The sequence below is a fragment of the Maniola jurtina genome, chromosome 2 (assembly GCF_905333055.1).
Source record: "Maniola jurtina chromosome 2, ilManJurt1.1, whole genome shotgun sequence".
NCBI classification, from domain to species: Eukaryota; Metazoa; Arthropoda; class Insecta; order Lepidoptera; family Nymphalidae; genus Maniola; species Maniola jurtina.
This window is the reverse complement of record NC_060030.1, coordinates 5,397,119-5,422,485: the sequence shown is the minus strand read 5'-3', so window position 1 is coordinate 5,422,485 and position 25,367 is coordinate 5,397,119. Positions and strand designations below refer to the sequence as shown.

The 25,367-nt window shown below is 36.4% G+C and overlaps 3 protein-coding genes across 5 annotated transcripts in view; 2 read left to right on the top strand and 1 right to left on the bottom strand.

Annotated features, from left to right (window-relative positions):
- Position 1: 1 nt before the first annotated feature.
- Positions 2 to 5,824, top strand: LOC123877733 (cyclin-dependent kinase 10). Of its 2 annotated transcripts, none has more exons than XM_045924603.1 (8): positions 2 to 137; positions 422 to 540; positions 614 to 686; positions 1,143 to 1,317; positions 2,387 to 2,589; positions 3,565 to 3,792; positions 4,295 to 4,513; positions 4,889 to 5,824. In XM_045924603.1, the coding sequence occupies exons 2-8, from the start codon at positions 436 to 438 to the stop codon at positions 5,074 to 5,076; spliced, it is 1,191 nt and encodes a 396-aa protein (XP_045780559.1). In that variant the 5' UTR covers positions 2 to 137; positions 422 to 435; the 3' UTR covers positions 5,077 to 5,824. The 2 variants fall into 2 exon arrangements, with proteins under 2 accessions (XP_045780559.1, XP_045780551.1); XM_045924595.1 differs by lacking the exon at positions 2 to 137 and adding an exon at positions 188 to 333.
- Positions 5,825 to 5,870: 46 nt separating this feature from the next.
- Positions 5,871 to 10,066, bottom strand: LOC123878206 (zinc finger protein 710-like). Its single transcript, XM_045925329.1, has 5 exons — positions 9,861 to 10,066; positions 8,799 to 9,532; positions 8,016 to 8,204; positions 6,733 to 6,841; positions 5,871 to 6,025 (listed from the first exon to the last, which is right to left on the bottom strand). The coding sequence occupies exons 1-5, from the start codon at positions 9,996 to 9,998 to the stop codon at positions 5,918 to 5,920; spliced, it is 1,278 nt and encodes a 425-aa protein (XP_045781285.1). The 5' UTR covers positions 9,999 to 10,066; the 3' UTR covers positions 5,871 to 5,917.
- A 6,116-nt stretch (positions 10,067 to 16,182) lies between these two features.
- LOC123871097 (neuronal acetylcholine receptor subunit alpha-10-like) overlaps positions 16,183 to 25,367 on the top strand; it is a 44,059-nt gene continuing 34,874 nt past the window's right edge. For both annotated transcript variants that reach the window (XM_045914681.1, XM_045914672.1), the window contains exon 1: positions 16,183 to 16,523. In XM_045914681.1, coding sequence (XP_045770637.1) covers positions 16,469 to 16,523 — 55 coding nt within the window. In that variant the 5' untranslated portion in view covers positions 16,183 to 16,468. The remainder of the gene's footprint in view (positions 16,524 to 25,367) is intronic.

The following is a 25,367-nucleotide window of genomic DNA, read 5'->3' as shown; positions in this document are numbered from 1 at the left end:
TTTCCGAAAATAAATAGTGTTGGACAAAAAGAGATTATTATATTGCCATAGATTTGATAGATATTGTCAATGTATAATTGTGAATCACTCACTGAAGCCGTAACCATACATCCAGACCATAGATCTTCAAAGCATAGGTAAGATACATACCAGACACTTCAAGTTCCTTCTTTCACAGGTCCAAAGCTGGTCTGACTCTGTAGTCTGTTACTCTGTTGTTTGTTATTGTTTGTGTGGTTAGAATCATTTAGAATTTACTTAAAAATACTATATCTTCTAGTCTACTGCAGTGCAGTTGGAGTCTGGAAAAAAGTTTTCTAGTAATGTCGCAAAGTAAGTTTATAGGTACCTAAGAAATCACGTAAACTTCAGTTTCAGGTTATTGAGTTGTATATTGCTTACTGTTGTTAACACCTTTCAGATTCTGAGAAACCAATGTCTAACCAAGATGTTGTTGATCCCACTGGTCCAGCAGCACGTAAAGGTGTGCTAATATCCTTTAGAACAGGCAAATCAATGGAGATTCCCGAAAAAGATATAGTAAGTCAACATAACCTCAATGAACTCAACTGTCTTTTATCAATATAATCTAAAACTTTTTTAATGTCTGTAGTTAGGACGATGCAGATTTGTTGGGGAATTCGAGAAGTTGAACCGAATTGGAGAGGGCACTTACGGAATCGTATGTAAGTTATTTTTTGGTAAAATTATTTAAATAGTACATCTTTATTCCTTGATAGGTTCTCAGCAGGGTCTTATGGAAAAATTATAAATTAGCTCGACTCTGTTCTGATGGATGATTCAGATGTCTAGTCACCAGCATGCCCAAAAATATAATATACATACAGCCAATCAAAGAATTTTGTTATACCACCAAATAGAAACTGATAAGGGGATTATGTTTTAAACTGCCCTAATCTTCTAAGATCACTTTTGTGTACCATAAATCTTACAATAACAACTCAAAAACATTTTCAACATCTGTATAAACAATATATTATTGTTAATAAATATACTAGGAACAGATTTTAACAGTTCTTAAAGAAAAAAGAAACATAATAATACTATATGTACATATTTACATTAAAACTTAGAAAAATTATTGGGTCTTTTTTATGTCCTGTGATAAATATAAATTACAGATAGAGCAAAAGACAAACTAAATGGCAACATAGTGGCTTTAAAGAAAGTCAGAATGGATGTTGAGAAGGATGGATTGCCTTTGAGTGGCCTGCGTGAGATCCAAGTATTGATGGCGTGCAGACATGAAAACATTGTGCAACTTAAAGAAGTCCTTGTTGGAAGGTCACTGGAAAGGTATTAATTGTATAATATTGGAGTAAATATCAATTGACAGCAAAACATACAGGATGGTCGGTTGTAATATAAGTCTTAGAAATAATCCTTAAATAGTATTTAGTTATAGTTTAAAGTATTATAATAATATAGTGATAGTCTAGACCTACAAGAGCCACCTCTCTAAATGAGAATTTTTAAAAAACAATTAATCATCATCTCAACCAATCACTGACTCACTACTGAGTATGGGTCTTCTCTTAGAATGAAAAGGGTTTAGGTTATAGACATCCACCAAACTGGTCAAGTGTAGACTGCAGATTGACACATGTCTTGCAGACTGCAGATTGCAGACTTCTCACACTTTTGAAAACAAAGAGTACTATACTATATAATAAACACTTCTTATTCTTATCAGTCACACAGATTTACTCACAATGTTTTTCTTCACAGTAAATTGATATTTAATTGCTTCAAACATTAAAACACCTAACTCTGATAAGTTAGTGGTGTATGCCTGGGCTCATACCACAGACCCCCAGAGTAAAAGGCTGACATCTTAACCACTATGTCATCTTTGCTCTAGTAATAACTAGATAAATAGTAAGGCTTAGTATTACAGGTCACCTTTAAAAGGTTCTTTAAAAAGATCAGGCTAAATGGCTATTAATTAACAATAAAACTTGCAGAAGTCAGCTCTACTCTTAGGAAGTTGGTGGTGTTTCACATCTGTGAGTACATCAAGTCAATAGTGCTGCGCCTTATCTTTCTCCAGTTGTGTCACATTGCCATCCCATCAGGCTATGAGAATAATAGAGCATAGAGAGTCCAACTGTGTTTGCACTATAATATCTCCCATGCAATATTCAATAACAAACAATTCTTCTTTATGCAGAGTACAAGTAGACTATAACTGCTGTTATAGTCTAAAAAGTATTGTATGGAAATTTCTATAGTGCCTACCCTCATATAATCTCCTGGTACTTTCATGTAAGCTACAGTCGGTGGTACGTCAAAAGTTTTCTGACTTTGAACTTGCACTTGTGATATCTATTTACTATTAAGTTTTAAACTACATTTATATTTCTAGTATCTTCTTATCGATGGAGTACTGTGAACAAGATCTAGCATCATTGCTTGACAACATGACATCGCCTTTCACCGAGTCACAGGTCAAATGCTTGATGCTGCAAGTACTGAAGGGTTTGAAATACCTGCACTCTAATTTTATAGTGCACAGAGATCTTAAGGTCTCCAATCTGCTGCTCACAGATAAAGGATGTGTGAAGATAGGTAACTTTATTTGTACCATCTACTTTGTGATTTGTTTTAATAAGTAGTCATAATAGACCCGGTAAACATGACAGACTCGACGCCGATTCCAATCAGACTTTTCCCACAGTAAGAATAGAATAAAAATATTTCTTGGATGAAAATATTTTTTTATTCAAATAATCTGCCACAAGTACTCGTAATTGTCAAATGCATCTACCACTGGTTTGATTGAAATTGAAGCGTATGACGCATGGATGTTATGATTTGAGTATCTTGGATAAAAAAAGGCTATCTCCAGTTTGCAAGCTATCTCTGTACGAATTTCGTCAAAATCGGCTTAACGGTTGGGGCGTGAAAAACTAGCAAACACAGACATACAAACACACTTTGATAATCTTATGAACGATTTCTAAAATAACAGGTTGCATCACAAAAGAAATATCCTGCACATTTCCTGGGTATTCCTTTTGGGATGCAAGTTGCAACATGCTATTTTAATGGTAAAGTGGCAGGTCAGTTGATACAGTACCATCCAGCCTGGTAATCAATTTCTTCATAATACGTATCTCAGTTTAGATATTTGTGGTACAATTGATGTAGTGTAGCAGATATAATGAGCCAGAAAGATTCTTGTTCAGAAATATAACATTGCTAACTGTAACATTCTTGTGGGTGGTTTTACGAGCATTCTCAGGCTATCTTTAACAGAATCTTTTGAATCGATTATTATTATATTTATTGAAACATTTCTCCATAAGCATTAATGTTTCGTCAGTTGTATCTGTTGCATTAAATTAAGTAATTTCCCTGTCCACTTTTTCTTCCTTTTTGTTTTTATTGTTACAACTTTCTGGTACAAAAAAAATAGGCTATGATGGTGCTGGCTTGTCCACGTCGGAAAATTATAGTCGCATAAAAAATTGATTGTGGGTTGGAACATTTTTCAGAAAGTAATGTGTGCAATTGTTTTGTTGACAATTATAATAATTTCAGCTGACTTTGGCTTAGCCCGTTGGCTTGGCGCCCCGGCCCGTTGCGCCACCCCGCGCGTCGTCACCCTATGGTACAGGGCACCGGAGCTACTCCTGCAGTCGCCCAAACAGACGCCAGCGTTGGACATGTGGGCCGCTGGATGCATTCTCGGTGAACTGTTGGCCAACAAACCCTTGCTTCCCGGCAGGACGGAGATCGAACAGCTGGAACTTATTGTTGATCTACTTGGTGAGTGTGGATAAATAGCTGCAGATCTGAGCTCGGTGGCAAGTGGTGTATATTTTTTTAACTAGCTTTATTGCTCTGGGTTCTAGCCTTTTTGAGGCTATGGCACAGACACATCCTTCCTAGGTCCAGACCTAAAATTTCAAGAATCACACATACATGAAATTAATGCACATTTTCAATGCGCGCACGGCGAAAGAGTAGAAGCCTATGTTTTTAAAAAAAAGTCTAAATTTTACAATAATACTATGGATATACCGATTGATCCGAACTCCATCATCATAGGACGTGAGTTAGACCTCTTTGTTAGACGATCTAAAATTTGAACCCACCCGCGGGTTCGCTCTTGCGAAAATATAATCCTCTTTATGCTCTGTCCTGAGGAAATTTCGAAAAATCTGGCCTTATTCCAAGTCTACATTATAAAGGGAACCTATGCATGGGCGTAGATGAGTCAGTCAGAGAGTGAGTTAGAGTTTTCTTCTTATTATATGTATTGATACAGGTACACCATCAGACGCGATCTGGCCCGAGTTCAGTTCTCTGCCAGCCTTACAAAATTTCACGCTGAAGCAACAGCCGTACAACAATCTAAAGCAGCGCTTCCCGTGGCTGTCGGCGGCGGGCTTGCGTCTGCTCAACTTCCTGTTCATGTACGACCCGAACAAGAGAGCCACCGCCGAAGAATGCCTGCAGAGCTCCTATTTCAAGGAACAACCACTGCGTGAGTAATTTTCCTACCTTTTTTTTAATCAAATACAAGTTAGCCCTTGACGGCAAGCTCACCTAGTGATAAGTGATGATGGAGTCTAAGATGGAAGCTGACTAAGCGGTAGTTTTCATTAAACCCATACTCCTTTAGTTTCGTACCAGAATGCTAAATCGCTTGGCGGCATGGCTTTGGTGGTAAGTACTAGCCACAGCCGAACCAGACCCAGACCAAAAATTTAGAAATTATAAAATTCCAAACTCAGTTTTATAGTTTCAGCAATTATACAGTTTTGTTTGTCCGTTCCTCATTTATTTAAAAAAAGGTACAATAATATAATATTTTCCCATTATCGTGTTTTGATTTTCTGAAATTTTGTATTATTTTCAGCTTGCGACCCGAAGCTTATGCCAAGCTTCCCTCAACACAGAAATATGAAGGGCCAGCAGAAAAGTTCGTCGAATCAGCTAAATATACCGCTTTCCAATTTGAACACAGGAGCGAACGATCAGACCAACAACTTGCCAGCTATATCTGACTTACTAGGATCTCTAGTTAAGAAGCGAAGGCTTGATTAAAATATTGACATTAAAAATTGAATATGTATTAAGTATTGTAATGATTTAAGATCTACTATTAAATTTTAAACCTGAAACAATCACAACGTGCGACAGAAGTGTGCCCAACAATGTTGTCCTTAAGTTTAATTAAAGAACGAAGGTTATAATAGACCTGTGCTTCTTCAGTCACGTGCTGTTTTATCTGTATGACGCATTTAAGCCGCACTAAACAGGTCTAACGGCGAAATTCAAATTTAATTTGGTTTTTCGCAATTTGTAAATTAATACGACAAAGTAGGCTTATGACATTCTAATTCCGCTTATCATCATCCTATCGTATCATCCTCACAGGATAACATAAAAATCTTTACTTGAAATGGTTCAGTTTAGGAAATTAGTCAAAAAAATGAGTTTGACATGAGTTACTCACAAATTAGTCGATACTATAACTAATTTCTTAAACTGAACCCTTTCAAGTAAAGATTTTTATATAAACTTGTCATATTAGTTTACTAATTGCAAAAAACCAGATTAAATTTTAATTTCGCGGGCAGACGTGCACGTTAATAGAATTCTTTTTATTTCAAAGAAAAATGTAGGTACACACGTATGCGAGCGTTCAATGTGACGTGAGAGACGTTTCCGTGTTTGTGTGACTTTGATAATAATAATCGATTCAAACGTCTTGAATTGACTCGAAGTAATAGTTGATGGTAGGTCTGTAATTTTAGTTTAATATAAGATTGAAATAAAAAAATATGTTGAATTTCTATTGTTTTATTTTGTAATGTAAACCTTATTGTTGGTTATTTTACAATTTTTTCTTTGATTGCTATTTTTTAAACATTTTCATTTTTATTTAGTCTGTCGAAGCATCTTCATCCGCCGACAGTCCCATCGCTAGACGAAATTTCTGATACTTTTGTTGAGTTACAGCGTCACTGTTCTTTGCTTTAACCTTTTCTTTCTATTGAAGAAAAAATATAGTTGAATTGAATTGATGAAGCACTGATTTTTCAATCGCCAAGAAGGTAGATAAACTATTGTTCGCCACACCATGTCGAAATAGTAATTTTTAACCCCCGGCCCAAAAAGAGGGGTGTTATAAGTTTGACGTGTGTATCTGTCTGTGGCACCGTAGCTCCTAAACTAATAAACCGATTTTAATTTAGTTTCTTTTGTTTGAAAGGTGGCTTGATCGAGAGTGTTCTTAGCTATAATCCAAGAAAATCAGTCCAACCGTTTGAAAGTTATCAGCTATTTTCTAGTTAGTGTAACCTACACTTGTCGGGGGTGTTATAAATTTTTAATTTACACTTATCAAGTAAGGTGACATCATATACCGGGTAATCGATAATTTGTTTGGTACTCAACAAAAGAGTAATATTACCATCTTTCCCTGAAACTTTTTCAACACTTATCAAAATCGATATTATTAGATGACGATAAGTTATACTTACTCGAATACAGACTGTCATGTAGTATGTACCTATCTATTAAAAGTTTGATAATCGAGGCAAGTATCTATTTCTTTTCTTTACGGATGTCTGTAGCAGGAACATCCTACTCCAATTAAAAGCTTACCGATTTACCGGGAGTAGGTACTTAGGTATTATAGGTACGTTATCATACCAATACCTCTCAATGTCTTAACTTACAGTTCCCCCAACTTACAGTTTCTTTTTCTTGTTTTTCTAAATTTTTCAAAGTCCGTACACATTGTGAGCAAAGTACCACATCCTCCATGTGGTTTACTGTTTTCTTGCGATGGTGATGTTTCAACCTACAAAAAAGCAATTTCAGATTTTCATTTTGAACTAGCTGATGCCCGCGACTTCGTTCGCGTGGATGTAGGTTTCTTAAAATTCCCGTGGGAACTCTTTGATTTTCCGGGATAAAAAGTTGCCTATGTGCTAATCCAGGGTATAATCTATCTCCATTCTAAATTTCGGCCCAATCCGTCCAGTAGTTTTTGCGTGAAGGAGTAACAAACATACACACACACACACACACACACACATACAAACTTTCTCCTTTATAATATTAGTGTGATAATTGGTACGATTATAACAGGTAGGTATTTAACGAAGTTCGATAAACCGATAGACCTTGGGGTCCAATGGCGATTGGTTAGGTAGGTACTTCACACCAGTAAATACAGCATTGGAAGGAGACCGATGTCAAGCCGGGGACGATTATCGGTCGATAATAATGATGATGATGATGATATAAAACAATCACTGCTTACATCCTATTTGGGAAGGTAGGTAGGTACAAAAAGGTAAATTTTTATGGTTTCAGTTTTACTGAAACGAAGACATTACTTTTAGGGTGCCTTCATACATTTATTCAGGTAGGTAGGTAATGTAGCATGCCCGAGCAGCATAAATCGAACATGTGCTAGAAACTAGCCTAAAGTCTGATTTTATGATCTAGGTACATATTTTATTGATTATATTATTATAACTAGTAGGTATATTATATTATATGAATTCTAGCGTCAGCACCGGCGGTGGGTACTAAATGACGTCATGTCTGCAAATCAACACTGGACCAGCGTGGCAGACCACGGTCTAAACCCTAATGATGTCCACAACATTGTCCACGTGGATTTAGGTTTTTAAAAACCCTGGGATTGCCTGGGACAAAAATAGCCCCACGATGTAAGCAACCGCCAAAATCGGTTAAACAGTTGGGCCGTAAAAACATACCAGACAAACAGGCAGACACATTTTCGCATTTATGATATTAGTACGGAAGTATGAATATTTAGATATCTTTAGGATAAGTTTTTGTAACGGTGATTGCCTAGTGGTTAAAACGGCCTATTATTCGGGAGGGTCCGTGGTTCGATCCCGGGCACGCACCTCTAATTTTTCTAATGAGGTTATAGCTGATATGGTTTACTGGTTTCTTATAATCTGATTTATAAAAATGTGTAGGGTATAGGTACTTACAATTTTCCGCAATAATCGCACTGAAGTTTGTCGGAGCGATGTGTTATTATATGCCATCCCAGTTCTTGGTAGGTGGGATAGCGTTCTGTACAACGCGGACAGGCGATCTTACCCTCTGACCTCCCTCCGTTGCTCTGATGGTCTAAAAGTTGTTGCGATGTTTGGAAATTGTGATGACAACTGCGACACCTGTTCAAAAAAGGCACTTAAAAGTTTTCGTCGAGTTTTGGGAAACATTTCGAAACGTAAAACGTTTTAACGGCGGTCTCTCCGTCACTCGATCCATACAAACGTAGTTTGGTTCCCATTTGAATATTTACTAACCAATCAAACTCGATGTAATTTTGTAGATAGGAGAAACTAAAATTTATGTACCCTACCTATATGTGGATTGCCAGATTTCCGTTAAAAACACACTAGGTTTTAAAAATTTAAAAGGGTTTAAAGGTTTGGCTGTTAATTTTTAACCAGTAGGTATAAGTTAAAAAGTTTTATTGTTATTAGCTCTTAGCCGGCCGGTACGACTATACCTAGGCATATCTTTTTTGTTTGGAGCGCAATAAGTATGAATAAGCCCTTCTTAAAAAGGTATGTCAATTAAAAAAAAATTAAATACCCAGCACCATGTGAAGTTAATTTCTATCACAAGTAGGTATGATAAAAAGTAAGTACCTAATGCTAATAAAACAATAATGTGTGAAAAATAAAATGTATCTAATAAGTACGTCATATAAATATTAATAAAAATTATAAGTAAGTAGGCATATAAATAAAACGCCTTACATAAAAATGTTCGGTTGTAGATGATAAGCCATATGCTCAATAATCTTTTTTGGATAGAAGTAGTGGAACTTTTTGTCGCAGCAAGTGACATAGCCAGGAACGCCGTGTCTATCCTTGTAATGCTTCATTAGTGACCTAAAGTGAAATCCTTGCCCATGACAAATGCAGCATTCCATTTTGTAAAACAGAGTTATCTGTTTATCTAAAGCTGCGCCCTGTTTGGCTGGACGTCCATCTATCAGCACAATAGGGTCCAACACATCATTTACCAGACCAACGTTTTTATTTTTGTCTCTTCCTATTATTTGAGGCGATTTGTTACTTGACGTTGAACTGTTTAGTAGAGATTTGTCCACGCTTTCGGTTATTGCGAACTCATCTAAAGGCATAACTTCTAAGAATTTCCTTTCTGCGGCAGATTTTCTTTTTTGTGCTTTTGGGGATTTCGCGTCTCCTTGTTGAAATTCTTTTGCTGGCATATTTGGTTTATTAGGTGCCTGTTTTAAACTATCGTTGTGCTTTGTACTAGGTGCTTTATGATCTGAAATTGCTGCAATTATAGGGTGAAGCTTCTCTGAAGAGTGTTGCTCTCGTTTGATTGCGTTACTCTTAATGTTATGGAACTCCAAAAACTTTTGTGTTTTGTCTACTTTCACAGCGTAAAGGTGTAAAACGGCTACTTGTTGTAAGCAATCGTGGCATATTGCCTTGGGAAGGTTGTCGTCTGTGTGAATCTGCAATTGATTGGTGTCTTAATATTATTAGACCTAGTAAATAATAGGTACCTAATTGCTGGTATTCCATTTTGAATATTCAAAGAATTCACTCCATATAGTATTATACAGTAAACATTATAAAGTAATGCGAAAGTGTGTCTTTCTGGCTTTTAAGTATCTATATACCAACCTTTTAATGGCTTAATCACTAAACCGATCTTCATGAAACTTGGCACTGAGATAGCTTGCATCCTGGAGACTACCATAGAACAGATACCTAGGTATAGTTAGGTTCATTATTCCTGGAAAATTAAACGACGAATAAGTTGAGAACAGTAGTACCTACAGTAATATTGAAAAGTCTTTTCAGTTTGCGTTTTATTTCGGCATTAAGCGGTTTTAATTTTGATACATCGGTGCACAGACACAGTCGACACGACAGTTCACGTACTATAGTTTTTTCTAAAGTTGCAAAGTCATTCATACTGATGATTTTTAGTTAAATAAATAAATAAAATGTTGTTTAGTGGGCCATTACAAAATTCGGTATCGTCTTCCTTCAATCTGATATTTTTGTCAAAATTGACACGAATGAGAAAATTAAAAAAATCTGCAACTAGGTATTGTAGGCAGTTCTAAAATATGAAACCTTGACAATATCCTGTTTTTAATCCCCGACCCAAGTGTTATAAGTTTGACATGTGTATCTGTGTATTTGTCTGTGGCATCGTAGCTCCTAAACGAATGAACCGATTTTAATTTAGTTTGTTTTGTTTGAAAGGTGGCTTGTACGAGAGTGTTCTTAGCTATAATCGAGGAAAATCGGTTTAGCCGTTTGAAAGTTATCAGCTCTTTTCTAGTTTTCTTAGAGAGGTTTTTGTGTCGGGGGTTTTTTAAATTTTGAGTTATATATGCAATAACCTTTACCGATTCATGCCATCGACCTTTATGTATACGAGTGGCGAAGCTTAAGTAACAATGGGCGGGGCAGGTAGATAAACGTTGTAGTTCTAATGTGATGGACTGGTATGGCGACCCTTCACTGAACAAAGCAGCGATGAGAAGTGGCTTCGTCCATCACAAGCTGAGTCCCTGTGAGTCTCGGAACATATTACGTGGCACAAGACCAGGTTCTGTAGAAATCCTTGCAAGAGCTATGGACGAAGATCGGTTAAAACGGCGAAGTAGGTACCGACAGACCATACAATAATATGATTTAGGACACTACGTAGGAGGTATAAAACGATACCGTGTGCGTTCTAGCGTGGGATTCATCGATATGTGAAACCAATCAATTACGAGCTAGGTAGGTAAGTTCGTACCAAGCCCCCGTGTTTCGGAACCGATACTCTTTCGCTCGTTCTGCTTTTATTCTAATTTTAAATAATACCTAATCTGATTGTAAAATAATAGGTTCTGAACGAATATATTATTTGTCCAATAAATTATATTATTAATTATTATATAGATAAAGTTAAGGTGCATGACACGGGTCTGCCCGCGAAATTCAATATTAATTTGGTTTTTCGCAATTTGTAATCTAACACGACAAAGTAGGCTTACGGCATTCTAATTCCGATAAATCTTTACTTGAAAGTGTTTAGTTTAAGAAATTAAATAGATATTAGTTTCTAGAATATATGTCTGCAAAATTTCATGGACGTTGGTTGCCTAATATTCAAATGAAATTGGAACTACGTTTGTATGGAGCGAGTGACGGAGAGAGCCCTCTTAAAGGCTAGCTTTTCATCGAATGAAAAAAAATATAAAATAACCTTGTAAATGCTGGCAAGAAGTAAGAACATACTTGTACTGACTTACTCGTACCACTCGTACTACGCTCAGTCGAGCAGATGAGTCGTACCAGACGGTGCACGAGGCACGCTGCAGTTTCCCCGAGCCGCAGTAATCGGTAAGTGGGCTGTTTCCCCGCGCCACCGATCACACAACAACCCTAATTGGTTTCTGCACTTGCCTCCTAGATATAGGAACCAGGTTCTGCCGCACTTAATAGGCCAATCACGAGACAATATCTAGCAGCGTTCAGCAGTGGGTATGAGGTATAACAATAAGCTTAATGACTCGTTACGATCGCATGTTTCGACGTTAGAAATTTTTAGGGTCTGGGCAAATACAAAGCGCAACAGTTGTAAAAGCAACTCAGAATGTTACATTGAAATATTGTACGAGTTTTAATACAACCTATAGGTACACCTACCTTGTTAAAGTTAACTAAACTTAACGTAACTTTTCGATTTTCTTGGGATAAAAAGTAGCCTCTGTTCGTTTCCAGGAAGCATAGGTAAATATCTCTGTAGCAAATTACAAACGGTGCGTGCGATGATATTCACGTTTAGGTTTTTAAAAATGCCGTGGAAACTCTTTGGTTTTCTGGGATAAAAAGTAGCATAGATATACTTAAGTCCGTCCCCGGGATGCAAATTGCAAATTATCTCTGTACCTAACTTTTTTAGTCAAGATCAGTTCAACGGATGGGCCGTGAAAAGATAGCAGACAGATAGACTGACAGTCAGACGCACTTCCGCATGCATAATGATACCTAGGTATGGATTTTGTGGTCCATACTACCTAATATATTATAAATGCGAAAGTGTGTCTGTCTGTCTGTCTGCTACCTTTTCACGGCCCAACAGTTTAACCGATTCTGAAGAAAGTTGGTACCTACAGGTTCAGCTTATATCCCGGGGACGGACATAAGCTACTTTTTATCCCGGAAAATCAAAGAGTTCCCCCGGGATTCCTAAATACCCATCCGCAATACCGATTTGTATGTTTGGTACCGATGTAGCTTACGTCCCTGTAATTGACATAGGCAACTTTTTATTCCGGAAAATCAAACAGTTCCCACGAGATCTTTAAAAACTAAATACACGCGGATGAAGTCGCGGGCATCCTCTAGTTTCCAATAATACGAACACAAGGTAGCTTGGTTCAGGACAGAAAGCGATAAATAAATGGCACGTCATTCAATATTTTTTCTTTCTTTCATTCATATTTATATTGTATCACTAAATCTTCTCTATCGGGTCACAGCGTTGCGGCGTTGCGTGAACAATTCAGGCCAAAGAGATTTTCTTGATTTACGGAATATGGTCGATATTATACCTACATATTATATTTAAGAGTTTCTTCTCATATTTTAACTGCTTCTTCAACTGGCAAATATTGGCAGTTTTATGTAGGAATACTTAGTCTAGAAAAATAAACGCTAAAATATCTACTATGCTAAGTACGTACGTACCGACCAAACATAGATTGGAAACGTTTGTGATGAAAAATGAACTTTACTACCTAACTTTACTACTGATTTTGATTAGACTTCATCAAAAAGGCGGGATTATGAGGATACTAATTATTACTGACCACTAATAATAATCTAAACTTAAGTACGTATTATGAGAGCCATGTTTTAAATACCTGCCTACCTACTCTACGTTAACAGCCTAACCGACAGAGGGCTGGGCTACAACAATTAATAGCTAGGTACATATTATTTCTATTTTATCCAACCATCATTCCATCCTAAAAGAATACAATAAACCCAAGGCAATATGAAAATATTAGCTTTAAAACTATTTCCCTCCGAGCGCGAGCTCTGAGAATGTTAGGTATACATATACCAGTATAACCTGCGTATAACAAGCTGCTAATAAAAATATTAAATGTTTCGGTATTTTAATATACCTACATGTTACCTATTGCTCAAAGCTATGCTGACTTTTTGTATTTGACTTTTAATTATTTTGTACTTATAATATATTATATTACCTTGTATATATAAAAATGCGAAGTGCCCTTAATATTTATCTAGGTAATTTAATGTCTATCTACTTTTTGTATAAAAGAAAATTACTGTACGTATTAGATATTATGTTAAGATGTAGGTAACCATTTCGCTTATGAATTAGGTTAATTAGTAAAATATCAATCTGTCTTCAAACATACGGATTGTATATATATTCGTGCTCACCTTTTTTTGCCCTTTATTTTGATACCCCAGCATTATGTCGCATAAAATCCGCCTTTCCGCCATTGTCGAATCTAATGATGTAGTATTTATCAACATCGGTTGAGTCGTTTGAGTTGTTACGAGCGGACATAATTACTGGCATACATACAGGGCAAATACATAACCCTCACTTGGGCTTCGCCGCAGTTGGGTAAATACCACCAAATCGTGGTTGCACAGATTCTAACACAGGGCAGATTCACTTTCCAATAAAGAAATGAACAAAAAACACTTAAAATTACTTTGGTCTGAACAGTAAACAGTAAGGGTCAAACAACTACCTGCTTAACTGAATAGGTACTTTAATACAGCTCCTTTACTTAGATTTTGCCCCATGTAAGTAACAATCTACTATAATCTTAGCTTTCGTCTCTTACCGCAATGCCACAGAAAGGGTTTCCTACAGATTTCGTCTAGAGGTGCTTGAATGGAGTCCTATTCCGGACCACTTCAGTAGGTCAGTAAAATAATGTGGGTTGGTAATATTATGTGCTATTATGAGAATAGAGACTGTGATAACAAAAAGAATACCTGGTGAAGGTTTTGTGGGTCGCTTCTTTAACCAGGGCGCGTTGGAAACCCTAGTATCATCACTTGCTAGCAGGTCTGATTGCAACCAAGCGCTAGTCTATATAATTAAAAAAAAGAAAAAAAGCTTTAGTTCCACGATATCAGGCAATTATTAGTTACTTACTTACTTAATATTAGCATATTATTAGCATTCCACAATTCAGTTTGTAAGGTACAACCAAGGTACAACGTAAAATTAATAGGTAGGTACGTTTAAAAGAGAACTATCTAAATTAAGTAAATGAATTTTTGATGGTTTTAATATGTATGACAATTGTTTCTAAAATCTAGGTACATTTAGTAGTAGGTACTTATTTAAAAAAATGAATTTTGTTGTTGTTTTTGTAGAAAATAATAAAAAGGTATAGGTATGGTCTTCTTATAAGTGATTGAATTAGTAGTAATGTAAGTTTTATTGGTATTCTCGTAACCAACTTGTAACACTAAATAGATAAACGGAACCCTAAAAATCCAGACTGAAGTGGCCATGCGACTGACAGGCCTTTGGGCGCTGGATATTATGGTTTCCTTGAAAGGATAAGAACAAATATGAACTAGCATTTCAAAGTCGAAATTCTATGCCTGACGATGGTACCGCTTGGGGGGACATTGAAAGGCTGTTGCTTTCCTTTACTACACGAAGAAAAGCCGCTGCACTATTTTATCTTTCGTTTCCAGAGCGACAGAGCTTTTCATTATGTGTCTATGGAAATGCAGATAGGTAATAAGGGTCAAGGCACATTGCGGTAGACGTTCGGTAGAAGCGCCACGTCTTTTCTAAAATGTTAGAAACTAATTTTATATACATTTAATTTGATTGAAGCATATTGAAAAAGGACACGAAAGCATGCGGCGATGCTTTTAATTGCTTTTCTTTTGTTTTTATTTTCCCTTACAAATATGTACTTACTAGACGGAACCCGCTACTTTGTCCGCGTGGATATAGGTTTTATTACATTCCGCGGGAACTCTTTGATTTTTCGGAACAGAAAGTAGCATGTGTTAAAATATAGAATAAAATTAAAAGAAGAAAAATTAAAAAGAAGAAAAAGTTGGTTTCGAGATACAGAAGACGTCCGCAAACTAAATGACGACGATGATGACTCGCGTAGTAGAAATAATGTTCAGCTTACTTTAAAATTTTTTAGAAAAGACGCATCATTTTGCCCTTCACACAATGTGCTTTGACTTTTACCTACTCGTACTTTATCCGGCATAATATGCCGTCTTTGGCGGAAGGGTCGGTGTGGGGTGAACTTTTGAAGGAATTATTTTATTTGTCTGTAGATATTTTATGTTTTCGGCCAAATCAGCCAAATTGTAACTAATCGTAAGTATCGTAAGTAGTTTTGCGTGAAAGAGTAACAAACATACATACACACATACTCATACAAACTTTTGCCTTTAGTGAGAACTGGATTAACTGTACCCGCGGCTGTGCTGGCGTAGAGTTTCTGCAAATCCTTTCTTAGTGGAAATCTATGTTATAGAGAGCCTTCATCTTACGTACAACAATTTAAGTCTCTAAACCCAGCGGTTAACTTGTCCTTTTATTTGATTCGTCATAGAGAGAACCTTTTTTTTCTCTCTCTCGTCTGGCTTTACACAGATTAGCCAATGTCAAGTTTGTAGTTATTTACAAGTTAGGGAAACTATATAAGTATGGACTACGTCTGTGCCTGCGCCCGCCGACACACGCACAGCGCCCCTTTAGAGCGCTTCCCAGTCAGTTCCACTACCAAAAAACACCAGTAAAACACAAAAACCGGCCACTTTTAACAAAAAAGAAAAAACACACACACATTTTTGCAGTGTTTTTTTGTTAAAAGTGGCCGGTGTTAAAAGCACCGCACGCGCGCTAGCAAACGCCAACACAGATGAAGTCCAAAATAGAACCTTCATCTTACGTGCAAAATTTCAAGTCTCTATAGAGTCTATACCCAGCGGTTAGTATCTTCTTTTATTTAATTCGTATCTTGATTGTATCGTCTGTAGCCCTTAGCTCATAATAGGTATGCCTGTAGGCTGTAGCGGCATTCGGCGTTCCGTACAGCAGTACTAGGATCGCCGCGCTGATAGCCGCGCGGGTCCCGTCCCGCACAAATTACACGCATCACCAGACGAACTCATAAACTGTTTACTACCCAAAATTAGTTCACGAAACCTGGCGTATTTCTCCACCTTTTACCTATAGATCTTGTAAAAATTGTCACATCAACAAATACTATTTAACTGTTGCGGCAGGAAAAAATAAAGTTATTGTAATTAAAGTTACATTCGTGAATAAACTTTTAAAGTTTATCTTAGTGTTAAACTAAAAAAAATCAAAGGTTGTTTGTGGTTTGTGATAAAAAATGAGACGCTACATTTTAGTTTATTGGATACTAATTGTTATAATTTTCAGCAAAGGTAAGCATAAATTTTAATAATATACTTAACAAATTGCTTAGCTCACTATCCGTCGTCATCTCAATCCATCGTTGGCGCACTACTGAGCACGGTCTCCCCTCAAAATGACCATATTCCACCACGCTGGATAAGTGCGGATTGGCAGACTTCACACACCTTTATCGTTAAAGAACATGGTATTTTTGAGGAAATCATACTACTTATCACACTAATCACACTATCACATCACATCACATGAGATCTATATACATATATAAAAGCGAAAGGTCACTGACGTACTTACTTCATCATGATCAACCCATTTCCGCCCCACTACTGAGTACGGGTCTCCTCTCAGAATGAGAAGGGTTTAGGCCATAGTCTGCCACGCTGGCCCAATGCGGGTTGGCAGACTTCACACACCTTTGAGAACATGGAGAACTCTCAGGCGTGCAGGTTTCCTCACGATGTTTTCCTTCACCGTTAAAGCAAGTGATATTTAATTGCTTAAAACGCACATAACTGAAAAGTTAGTGGTGCGTGCCCGGGATCGAACCCCCGACCTCCGATTAGTAGGCGGACGTTCTTACCACTACTAGGCTATCGCCTATCACAGCTTTTTGCCTTACTTACTTACTGATTAAACATGACATCTCAAAAACTATTGTACGTAATAAGCTATAATTTAGTAAGTCAGCTAAGAAAGGATTATAAAGGCGATAGTTTGTGGCTACTATTTATCCCGGAAAATCAATAAATTCCCACGGGATTTTTAAAACCTATATCTACGCGAACGAAGTCGCGGCAACAGCTTGTTACAAATAAATCACTTGATTTCATAAGTACAATAAGTAAATAATTCTCGTGATATAAAGCTGAGCATTGTGATTTGTGGTACTATCTTGCATTAACTTAATATCCATGCTATCTTAAAAAAATTAATATCATCATCAGTTTGTGGACATCCACTGTTGGACATAGGCTTTCCCTATACTTAGTTTTAAAAAAAAATCCCCCTGCAAAGCAAAATAATTATATTTATAGATAGTTTGAATAATCATACTATGATCTTGGTCTAAAGTTGCCCTCGACATTCGCTTTATTAAAGTAAGGATACATAATAGGTATATCTATCCTTCGATGCGACCCCTTATTGCGTTTTCAGTAAAGGAAGACGCCGGCGGCTCTCCCCATTATTCTACTCACTACCCACATATATTTTTTCTTCGTATAACGGGCAAAGTTTAAAGACGTTGAACACATTTTTTACCCTACGTAAAAAGGCTGCCTCTTTCCACTAGAGAAGTTTTGGATGCAATTATCTCCTAGGTCAAGTTCGGCTTAGTTTTAACTTGATTTAAAAACGAATCATTTCTAGGGGCGGTTTTAGCAGAGCAGTACCTTCATAACAGTAACATTGTAACATATTCGTAAAAGCACAAAACATGTAAAACTGTTGAACACCAGGTTAATTAAAAATAAAATCGTCGGTCAGGGATGTCGGCTTTTTGAAAACCCAGCGGATGCTATGGTTGTCATTATTTCATCGGTTCCTCAGCTTCGAGGATCCCTGGAGATATGACCTTCACCTGTTGCAATATTTCAGATATTGCAAAAGATATATTGTGTCTTTCATCTGGTCAGACCAACAACGTCTCGAGCTACTACTGCTCTGCCTTTTGAACTTGCCAGTGATCATGAATTTTTCGTTCCCACTAAATTCGAACTCTTTTCTAATAATACTTATTCGAGTTCATGGGAGTTCTGCATATATTTATTTTTTTTGGGTGCTGAAACCCCTGAAAGTAGCTTTCGGCTATATTATGACATCAAATGAGTACCTACCGCTTTTACTTATATACCGCAAACAGGTTGTAAACCTATTTCAGAAGTCATACCCTTATATTCATAATCGCTAAAAGCTTTGATCGTGTGTGTGGTAATATGCGTTGTGTTGCGCTTGTTTCGAGAAAGTCAAGGCATGATTCAGTAAAAAATTCAGAAAACCACCTTTTCAGTGTGACGATTTTAACTGCGAACTTTTGTATTTAAGAAAGTTCTTTTGTTTGAACTTACTTTATATCGCTAGTGTAAGAGAAATTATGCAGTACTAGCTGATGCCCACAACTTCGTCCGCGTGGTTTTAAGAGTTTCCAAATCCCGTAAGAACTCTTTAATTTTCCGGTGCTAATCCAGGATATTATCTATCTCCATTCCAAATTTCAGCCAAATTCGTCTTGTAGTTTTTGCGTGAAAGAGTAACAAACATACACACACACATAACACAAACTTTCGCCTTTATAATATTAGAGTGATTAGAGTGATGGGGTATAAGGGTTGCCGTACCATAATATCATGACCCGCAAAAGCTTCAAACGGCACTATATCTACTTACCGAAAAGTTGCATGAGAATTCGAATTTCAAAATTACAGACGGACACTTCAATTTTATTTATTAGTATAGATACACAACTGAATGTTGCTGGCAGGTTTTGCGACCATATTATTATGTGATAAGTAGGTACCTCATATCTTTAAAGTGATACATATTATATGCATATTATGCATTGATTTCAGAGCCACCATTATGTCTTTTTTGAGTAGCAATTTCGATTTGTGAGCTTACATACTTAGGTCGTCGTATGACGCTAAGGTCTCTACCGCATGTAAAGTTATACAAGTTCCATTGAAATCAATTTTTATTAATGTAGTAATATTTTAGGAACAAGAAAGTAGTAATTAAACAAACAGGTCCAAAAAATTGAATAATAAAGAAATACTTAATTAGATAAATTGAAACTGTATTCTAGCCAAAATAACTGCTTAGTTAACTTGGTTCAAAATCTCGAGTAGACAAATAGGTTCAGCTGCTTGAAGTGCAAGCTAAACCTCTGTAAATTAAACTGAAAGACAAGCGTATAGTTCTGTTGCTGTAAAAATTTGTGTATTATTTGTTATATGCATATTTCATAATTAATAGGCATTTCTCTTAATAACTTTATTCTACTTGTGTAGTTTTCCTCATTGGTGAGGAGCTTTTTATTAATCTTATAATGGTAGGATAATAAACGGGACCAACGGGATGGCTTTTCATGCTGTCCGAGACACGGAGGAAAAATACTAAATGCTATTTTTTCGATTTTCGCCAATGTCGGTACCGACTTGGATAAACATTGCTTAGCCAGGCCAAATAATTGATATACGGTCTACTATCACCCATCAAACTAGGTCACACTACTTTCCCGAAGTACGGTACAAATAGGTACAGGGCAGGTACAGTGTATAACAAGTGTAAATTAAAAATTTATAACACTCCTGACAAGTGAAGGTTACAGTAACTAGAAAAGAGCTGATAACTTTCAAACGACTGAACCGATTTTCTTGGATTATAGCTAAGAACACTCTCGTTCAAGCCACCTTTCAAACAAAAAAAAAAACTAAATTAAAATAGGTTTATTAGTTTAGGAGCTACGATGCCACAGACAGATACACACGTCAAACTTATAACACCCCTCTTTTTGGGTCGGTTGTTAATTTTAAAAGGCGTTGTTAACTTCAGCTGGACTGGAGACAGAGTACGTACCTACTGGTGAACGTGTATAGCGATTACCTTAAAAAGTATCTATCTTAGGACCTTAAAAAATTATTAAAGGACCTTAAAAAAAATCTTAGCAGTGGACGTATACAGTCTGATTGATGGATGATAACGCATTTGCAATACAAAGTGCGTAGCGTATAGCAGGAAAAATGAGACGGGCAAATTGAGCCTTATTAAGATACGATATCCGATACCGGAAAAGAGCAAAATGTAGTGTGTAATGGGCACCAAATGAGCGGGTTCGTTTATAGTTACAATTTCTCTATACCCAGGGTCGTGAATGTGTATTTTACAAAAAAGCAGATCAGCCTAGCTATTTAGCACGGAAATGCAGCTAGTATTCTTGGTACTATTCCACGTGGACAAAATTTTTACCGTAATTAGATAAGGCTAGCTTTAAATTTTACTGGAACATTTTCAATTGAAAAAACAGCAAATAAGTAGGTGCCTATACGCTCTGCCTATTAGCACAGAATACTTAATATAGTATCTACTTCCCTAATAGTCGAATTATTATGTTGAAGAAGTAACATATTCTCATCTCTATTGTTATGATAATATAATATTATGTTGTGTTACATCATTGTCTATTATTTTTTTTGGCCTGCATCACGCCAAAACCACGAACATTTCCCAGTTTATAAGATGTTATCTAGCTTTAACCAAAATAGGCCCATACAACCAACATCTTGTAAACCCAAGATTAGGATCAAGTAAGGATGAAAGTAGGGTCAGGTTAGGGTCGCGTAGACCTAATTCTACGCGGGCTAGCAAAGGCTATGCCAAAGTCGCTGATGATTCAAAGATGACACTTCTGGCGAATAATATTCAGGCAAAATAATAATAATTATTATTGTAATAGCTGCTTTCGCTAACACCATCAAATCCAACTGCTAGTGAATGCCAGAACAAAACATTGAAATCTCAAACAAAACTACAATGCGAGAGTCCCGCCCTATCTTCCCGAAGTTAAATGTGTCAACATTAAGTTTCTAATCGTTAGTTGCTTCTCATACTTACAAAGACTGTTGACCTCTGTTGAGTCTATCGTAGTCATTTCACTATAAAGGGTAGTCTTGATTTAATACTGAATTGTTTTCTGAGTCGACATTCTTTCACGGAAACATTTACTTTCATCACTACTGTACCAACCAGCATTCCTACCAGCGACCCTTATCAGCAAGTCGAATTTATTTATTAACAAATCGAACTTCTTATCTATACTAATAAATAAAATTGGAGTGTCTGTCTGTAATTTCGAAATAACTACCGCATATTAAGGTCATATGGTTATTTGAACGATACTATAACTGGATCACACGTTTTTAAAATTTTTGTCTGTCTGTCTGTCTGTCTGTCTGTTTGAAAAGGCTAATCTTGGGAACGGCTGAACCGATTTTGACGGAATTTTCACAGACAAGTAGATAATTGACCAGGGAGTAACATAGGCTACTTTTTAACCGACTTTCAAAAAGGGAGTTGTGTTTTTCTACCTATGTACACCGAAATCTCCGAGATTTCTGAACCGATTTGCGTCATTTCTTTTTTAATCGATAGAGGAACTTTGCGACATTGTTTCATAAAAAATTTGGAGTCCAACTCCTCAATCCTGATGCTGCAGGGGATCTGACCAATCCACGCGGGCGAAGCTGCGGGCATCAGCTAGTAGACAAATAAAATCTAAAAAGCTTCGTCTTTAAGATAAAGTCATGTAAATTATAGCAACGTAAAGACGTAAAATGCAAGAGGTTATACTGTGTTATGATGAAGATGTCGATACAATATCTTGAATACCTCAAAGAAAACTCAAGATCTGCAGCCGATACTTACATAATATCCATTCTTCGTTTGTATTTCCACCCACGCCCCACGTAGAGCTTGAGTAGGTATTATAGATAACTTCGATTGACTGATTTTAAAGCTTAGTTTGTGAGTTTTATGACTTTATTCTCAATAACGTGTTCAATCTTACATCGTTGGTTATTGAAACCATCAATTGTGGAAATCTACTATAAATGTAGTGCAGTAATTCTTGAATGTGTTAGATTTTGTTTCGTTTTCTTGTCTTTCGTTAGTAGAATGATGCCCGCAGCTTCATCATGCGCATTTATAATATTTGTAAGTATGGATAATAAAAGACCAGACAGTGACTTTAAACTTTGCTGCCACATTTACTTTCTTCTTAAAGAAATTTGATGGAAAGTCGATATGGAGAATCTTGATAAAAAACTTTATGATGTAAGAAAGACGAAGCTGATCCATAGAAAGTTATAATAGAACTGGTTGGTGGATGTAATAGAATCATTTCTTTTCGGAAACAAAGCACAAAAGTCGTTAAAATATCGCAAGAAGGTAATTTGATTCTTTATTCTTGAAATGTAAACCCAGCAGATTCTCGGAAAATCATTTCCGTTGAAAAAATTCGAATCATTTCGTGACGACCTCATAATATCTTATGCTCATAAAACTCGTCATTATGCTTTCGGGTTTTTTACGAATAAGCTTTTATTACATTACTAGCTGAACCGCCCTGGCTTTGTACGGGTGGAATTTTTGAATTCCTTTCTTTGTAGAGGGTCTACGATATAGAGTGGTTTATGGAAATACTGAAGTTTCTAGAACATTTATTTCAGCTGTACGATTAGCGTTAGAATGCCAGTTTCGTATTTTATATAGCTATATATACTATAGCTATGTTTTGGAATAGAAGTGTAAATTAAAAATTTATAACACCCCCGACGAGTGAAGGTTACAGTAACTAGAAAAGAGCTGATAACTTTCAAATGTCTGAACCGATTTTCTTGGATGATAGCTAAAAACACTCGATCAAGCCACTTTTCAAACAAAAAAAACTAAATTAAAATCGGTTCATTAGTTTAGGAGCTACGATGCCACAGACAGATACACAGATACACACGTCAAACTTATAACACCCCTCTTTTTGGGTCGGGGGTTAAAAAGAAAACAAGAGATTAGTACCTAACAACTCATTATAACTGATTTTAACAAATCTATCAAAGGGAGACTCTTTGTTCAGTGTTAAAAATTATTCAATGAAATGAATTCGGAAAACTTACGAATTAGGAAAAGTTTTCATTTAAAAAGAAAAAATATCTGTCTGCATTTCAAGTCATTTGCCAGAAGAAATGCAGCTCCTAATGTGTTTTAAGTTATAATAAATAGTGCCTTTTAACGGCTTCGCTTAACTCTTTGAAAAGCGTTTTATAAAATTCTTATGATAAATTTACCCAAGGAGAGACTTGGCATGGGCGGGAATCGAATAGCCTATTTCCTTAAAGTCCTTAACCGTCATCACTGTATGCTAGAAGGATGTAAGGCAATTAAAAGGTAGGTTTAGAAGACCTGTCAGCAAAGTAACCATGAAATTATCAAAAATCTTGACATTTCAAACTTAAGTAAAACTTTAAAGTTACGAAAACGGAGCTTGACGTAGTTCACCCCTTCTAATTGAATATTTATTAGCTAAGTAATGTTTTTGGCCTCCGGATTAATATTTCAATTAGATTCCAAGTTTTACAACTAGCTCGAGAAAATTGCTTGAAAACAGTTCCGAATCAAATGCTAAGAAATGAAATTCGTATTTCATACTTATTTATTGTTTTATTTTGTCTTTGAGGCCATGATTATTATACTTAGGTACTTGACCTATTTATAAACAGTTCTACTGACCTATCACCGTCCACTATTGAGCACTGATCTGCACAGAATGGAAATAGTTTAGGCTGTAGTTCACCACGCTGGCCAAGTGCACATTGGCGACGTTGAGAACATTGTGGAGAATTCTCTGGCATGCAGATTTCCTTGCAAGGATTTCCTTAGTCGCTAAAGCAAGTTTAAAACGTGTGTGTGGCCTGAGCATCGAACATCGGTTCCCCTGAATAGGAAGCCGAAACATCTTGACCACTAAGCTATCACGGGCTTACTTTCATCCAGCCGTCGGCAAGCCCAAATTAACATTAGTAGAAAGAAACTTGAACATAATATTTCAAAAGATACCTTAGATACCTTTTCACGTTCAAATCCTTTACTTCTTAAACCCAATTATACCTCCATATTACACAATGTATAATCGGAGGTTGTGAATAATAAAATATGCTTATGATACTTATACGTATGTGGGTGGAAGTACACACACATGTTGCCTCTCTTATGCTCACCACAAAAGCGGATTTAGCCGAACAACTTTAGCTTGGATTTAAGGAATTCCGGGAAGAGTGCTTTGCTAATACTACCTATTTACTTACAACTTATGAAATGTTCTCGCCAACATTTCTCAAAATACGTCTGATTTACTAGCGAGCGCTTTGAGGTTGAAGGCGTACCAACTAATTTTCCAGTCAGAAATAGACTAGACCACTTCAAGTTCCATTTGCAACCCAGCCAAGCAAAGTGGCGAATTTTGTTGTATACAATTTCTAAACTAAATGACAGGTCTAAATGTATTGCTATTCCTTTCATATTGCTCCTTGTAGAAAAGGGTAGCACTAGATTTAGATTTATTGTAGTTATTTTAGATATCAGCTTGATTACAACAGAATTATCCACAATATCACAATACAATGTTCTTAGTTTTTAAGTACAGTAATGTACCTACAGTTTAATGTCAGTTCGTAAAGAATACCTTCTTTTCGAGGTGAGATGGTATCATCTACTTCCAACATCATCACTCAATGTCAGGTGAAATAGGTAGAGGTACATACCGGTCAAGCGCAAAGCGTGGGACCTAAACAAGGAAGTTGTGATAGGTAGTCGCAGTAATTTTAAGTATTGTTTTATGGTATTCTTGCTATTTGTGTATAGTGAAGGGGTATTAGCCAGTGGGAATTGATTGCGAAGGAAGTTGGGCAAAGTACTTAAGTTGTAAAATATTGTAGCTGTCCAACTTCAATGCTAGTCCTGCAGGTGGTAAACAGCCCATGGAACTAGGAATTAGCTTAGCTTATTAGTTAGCGTACCTATCTAATTATCTGTAAAACTGTCGACAAAAATTTAATCTGTCTCTAACTTCATGGGTAATTCTGGAACATTAAAAAATACTCGTTAAAAGTCTGTTACTTGGATAAAATTAGTTTAACTGAAATTGAGAATTATGAATTCGCAAAGGATGGTGCGGCGAGACATCTGCGGAAGATTTCTAGTTTTTTAAGTGATAAAACCATTAAAATAATATTACGAGTTTCTTAAGTAAAAATATTTTTTTAATTTAATGTAGCAAATTAGGTATAATGATTATTAACAGCCTACTA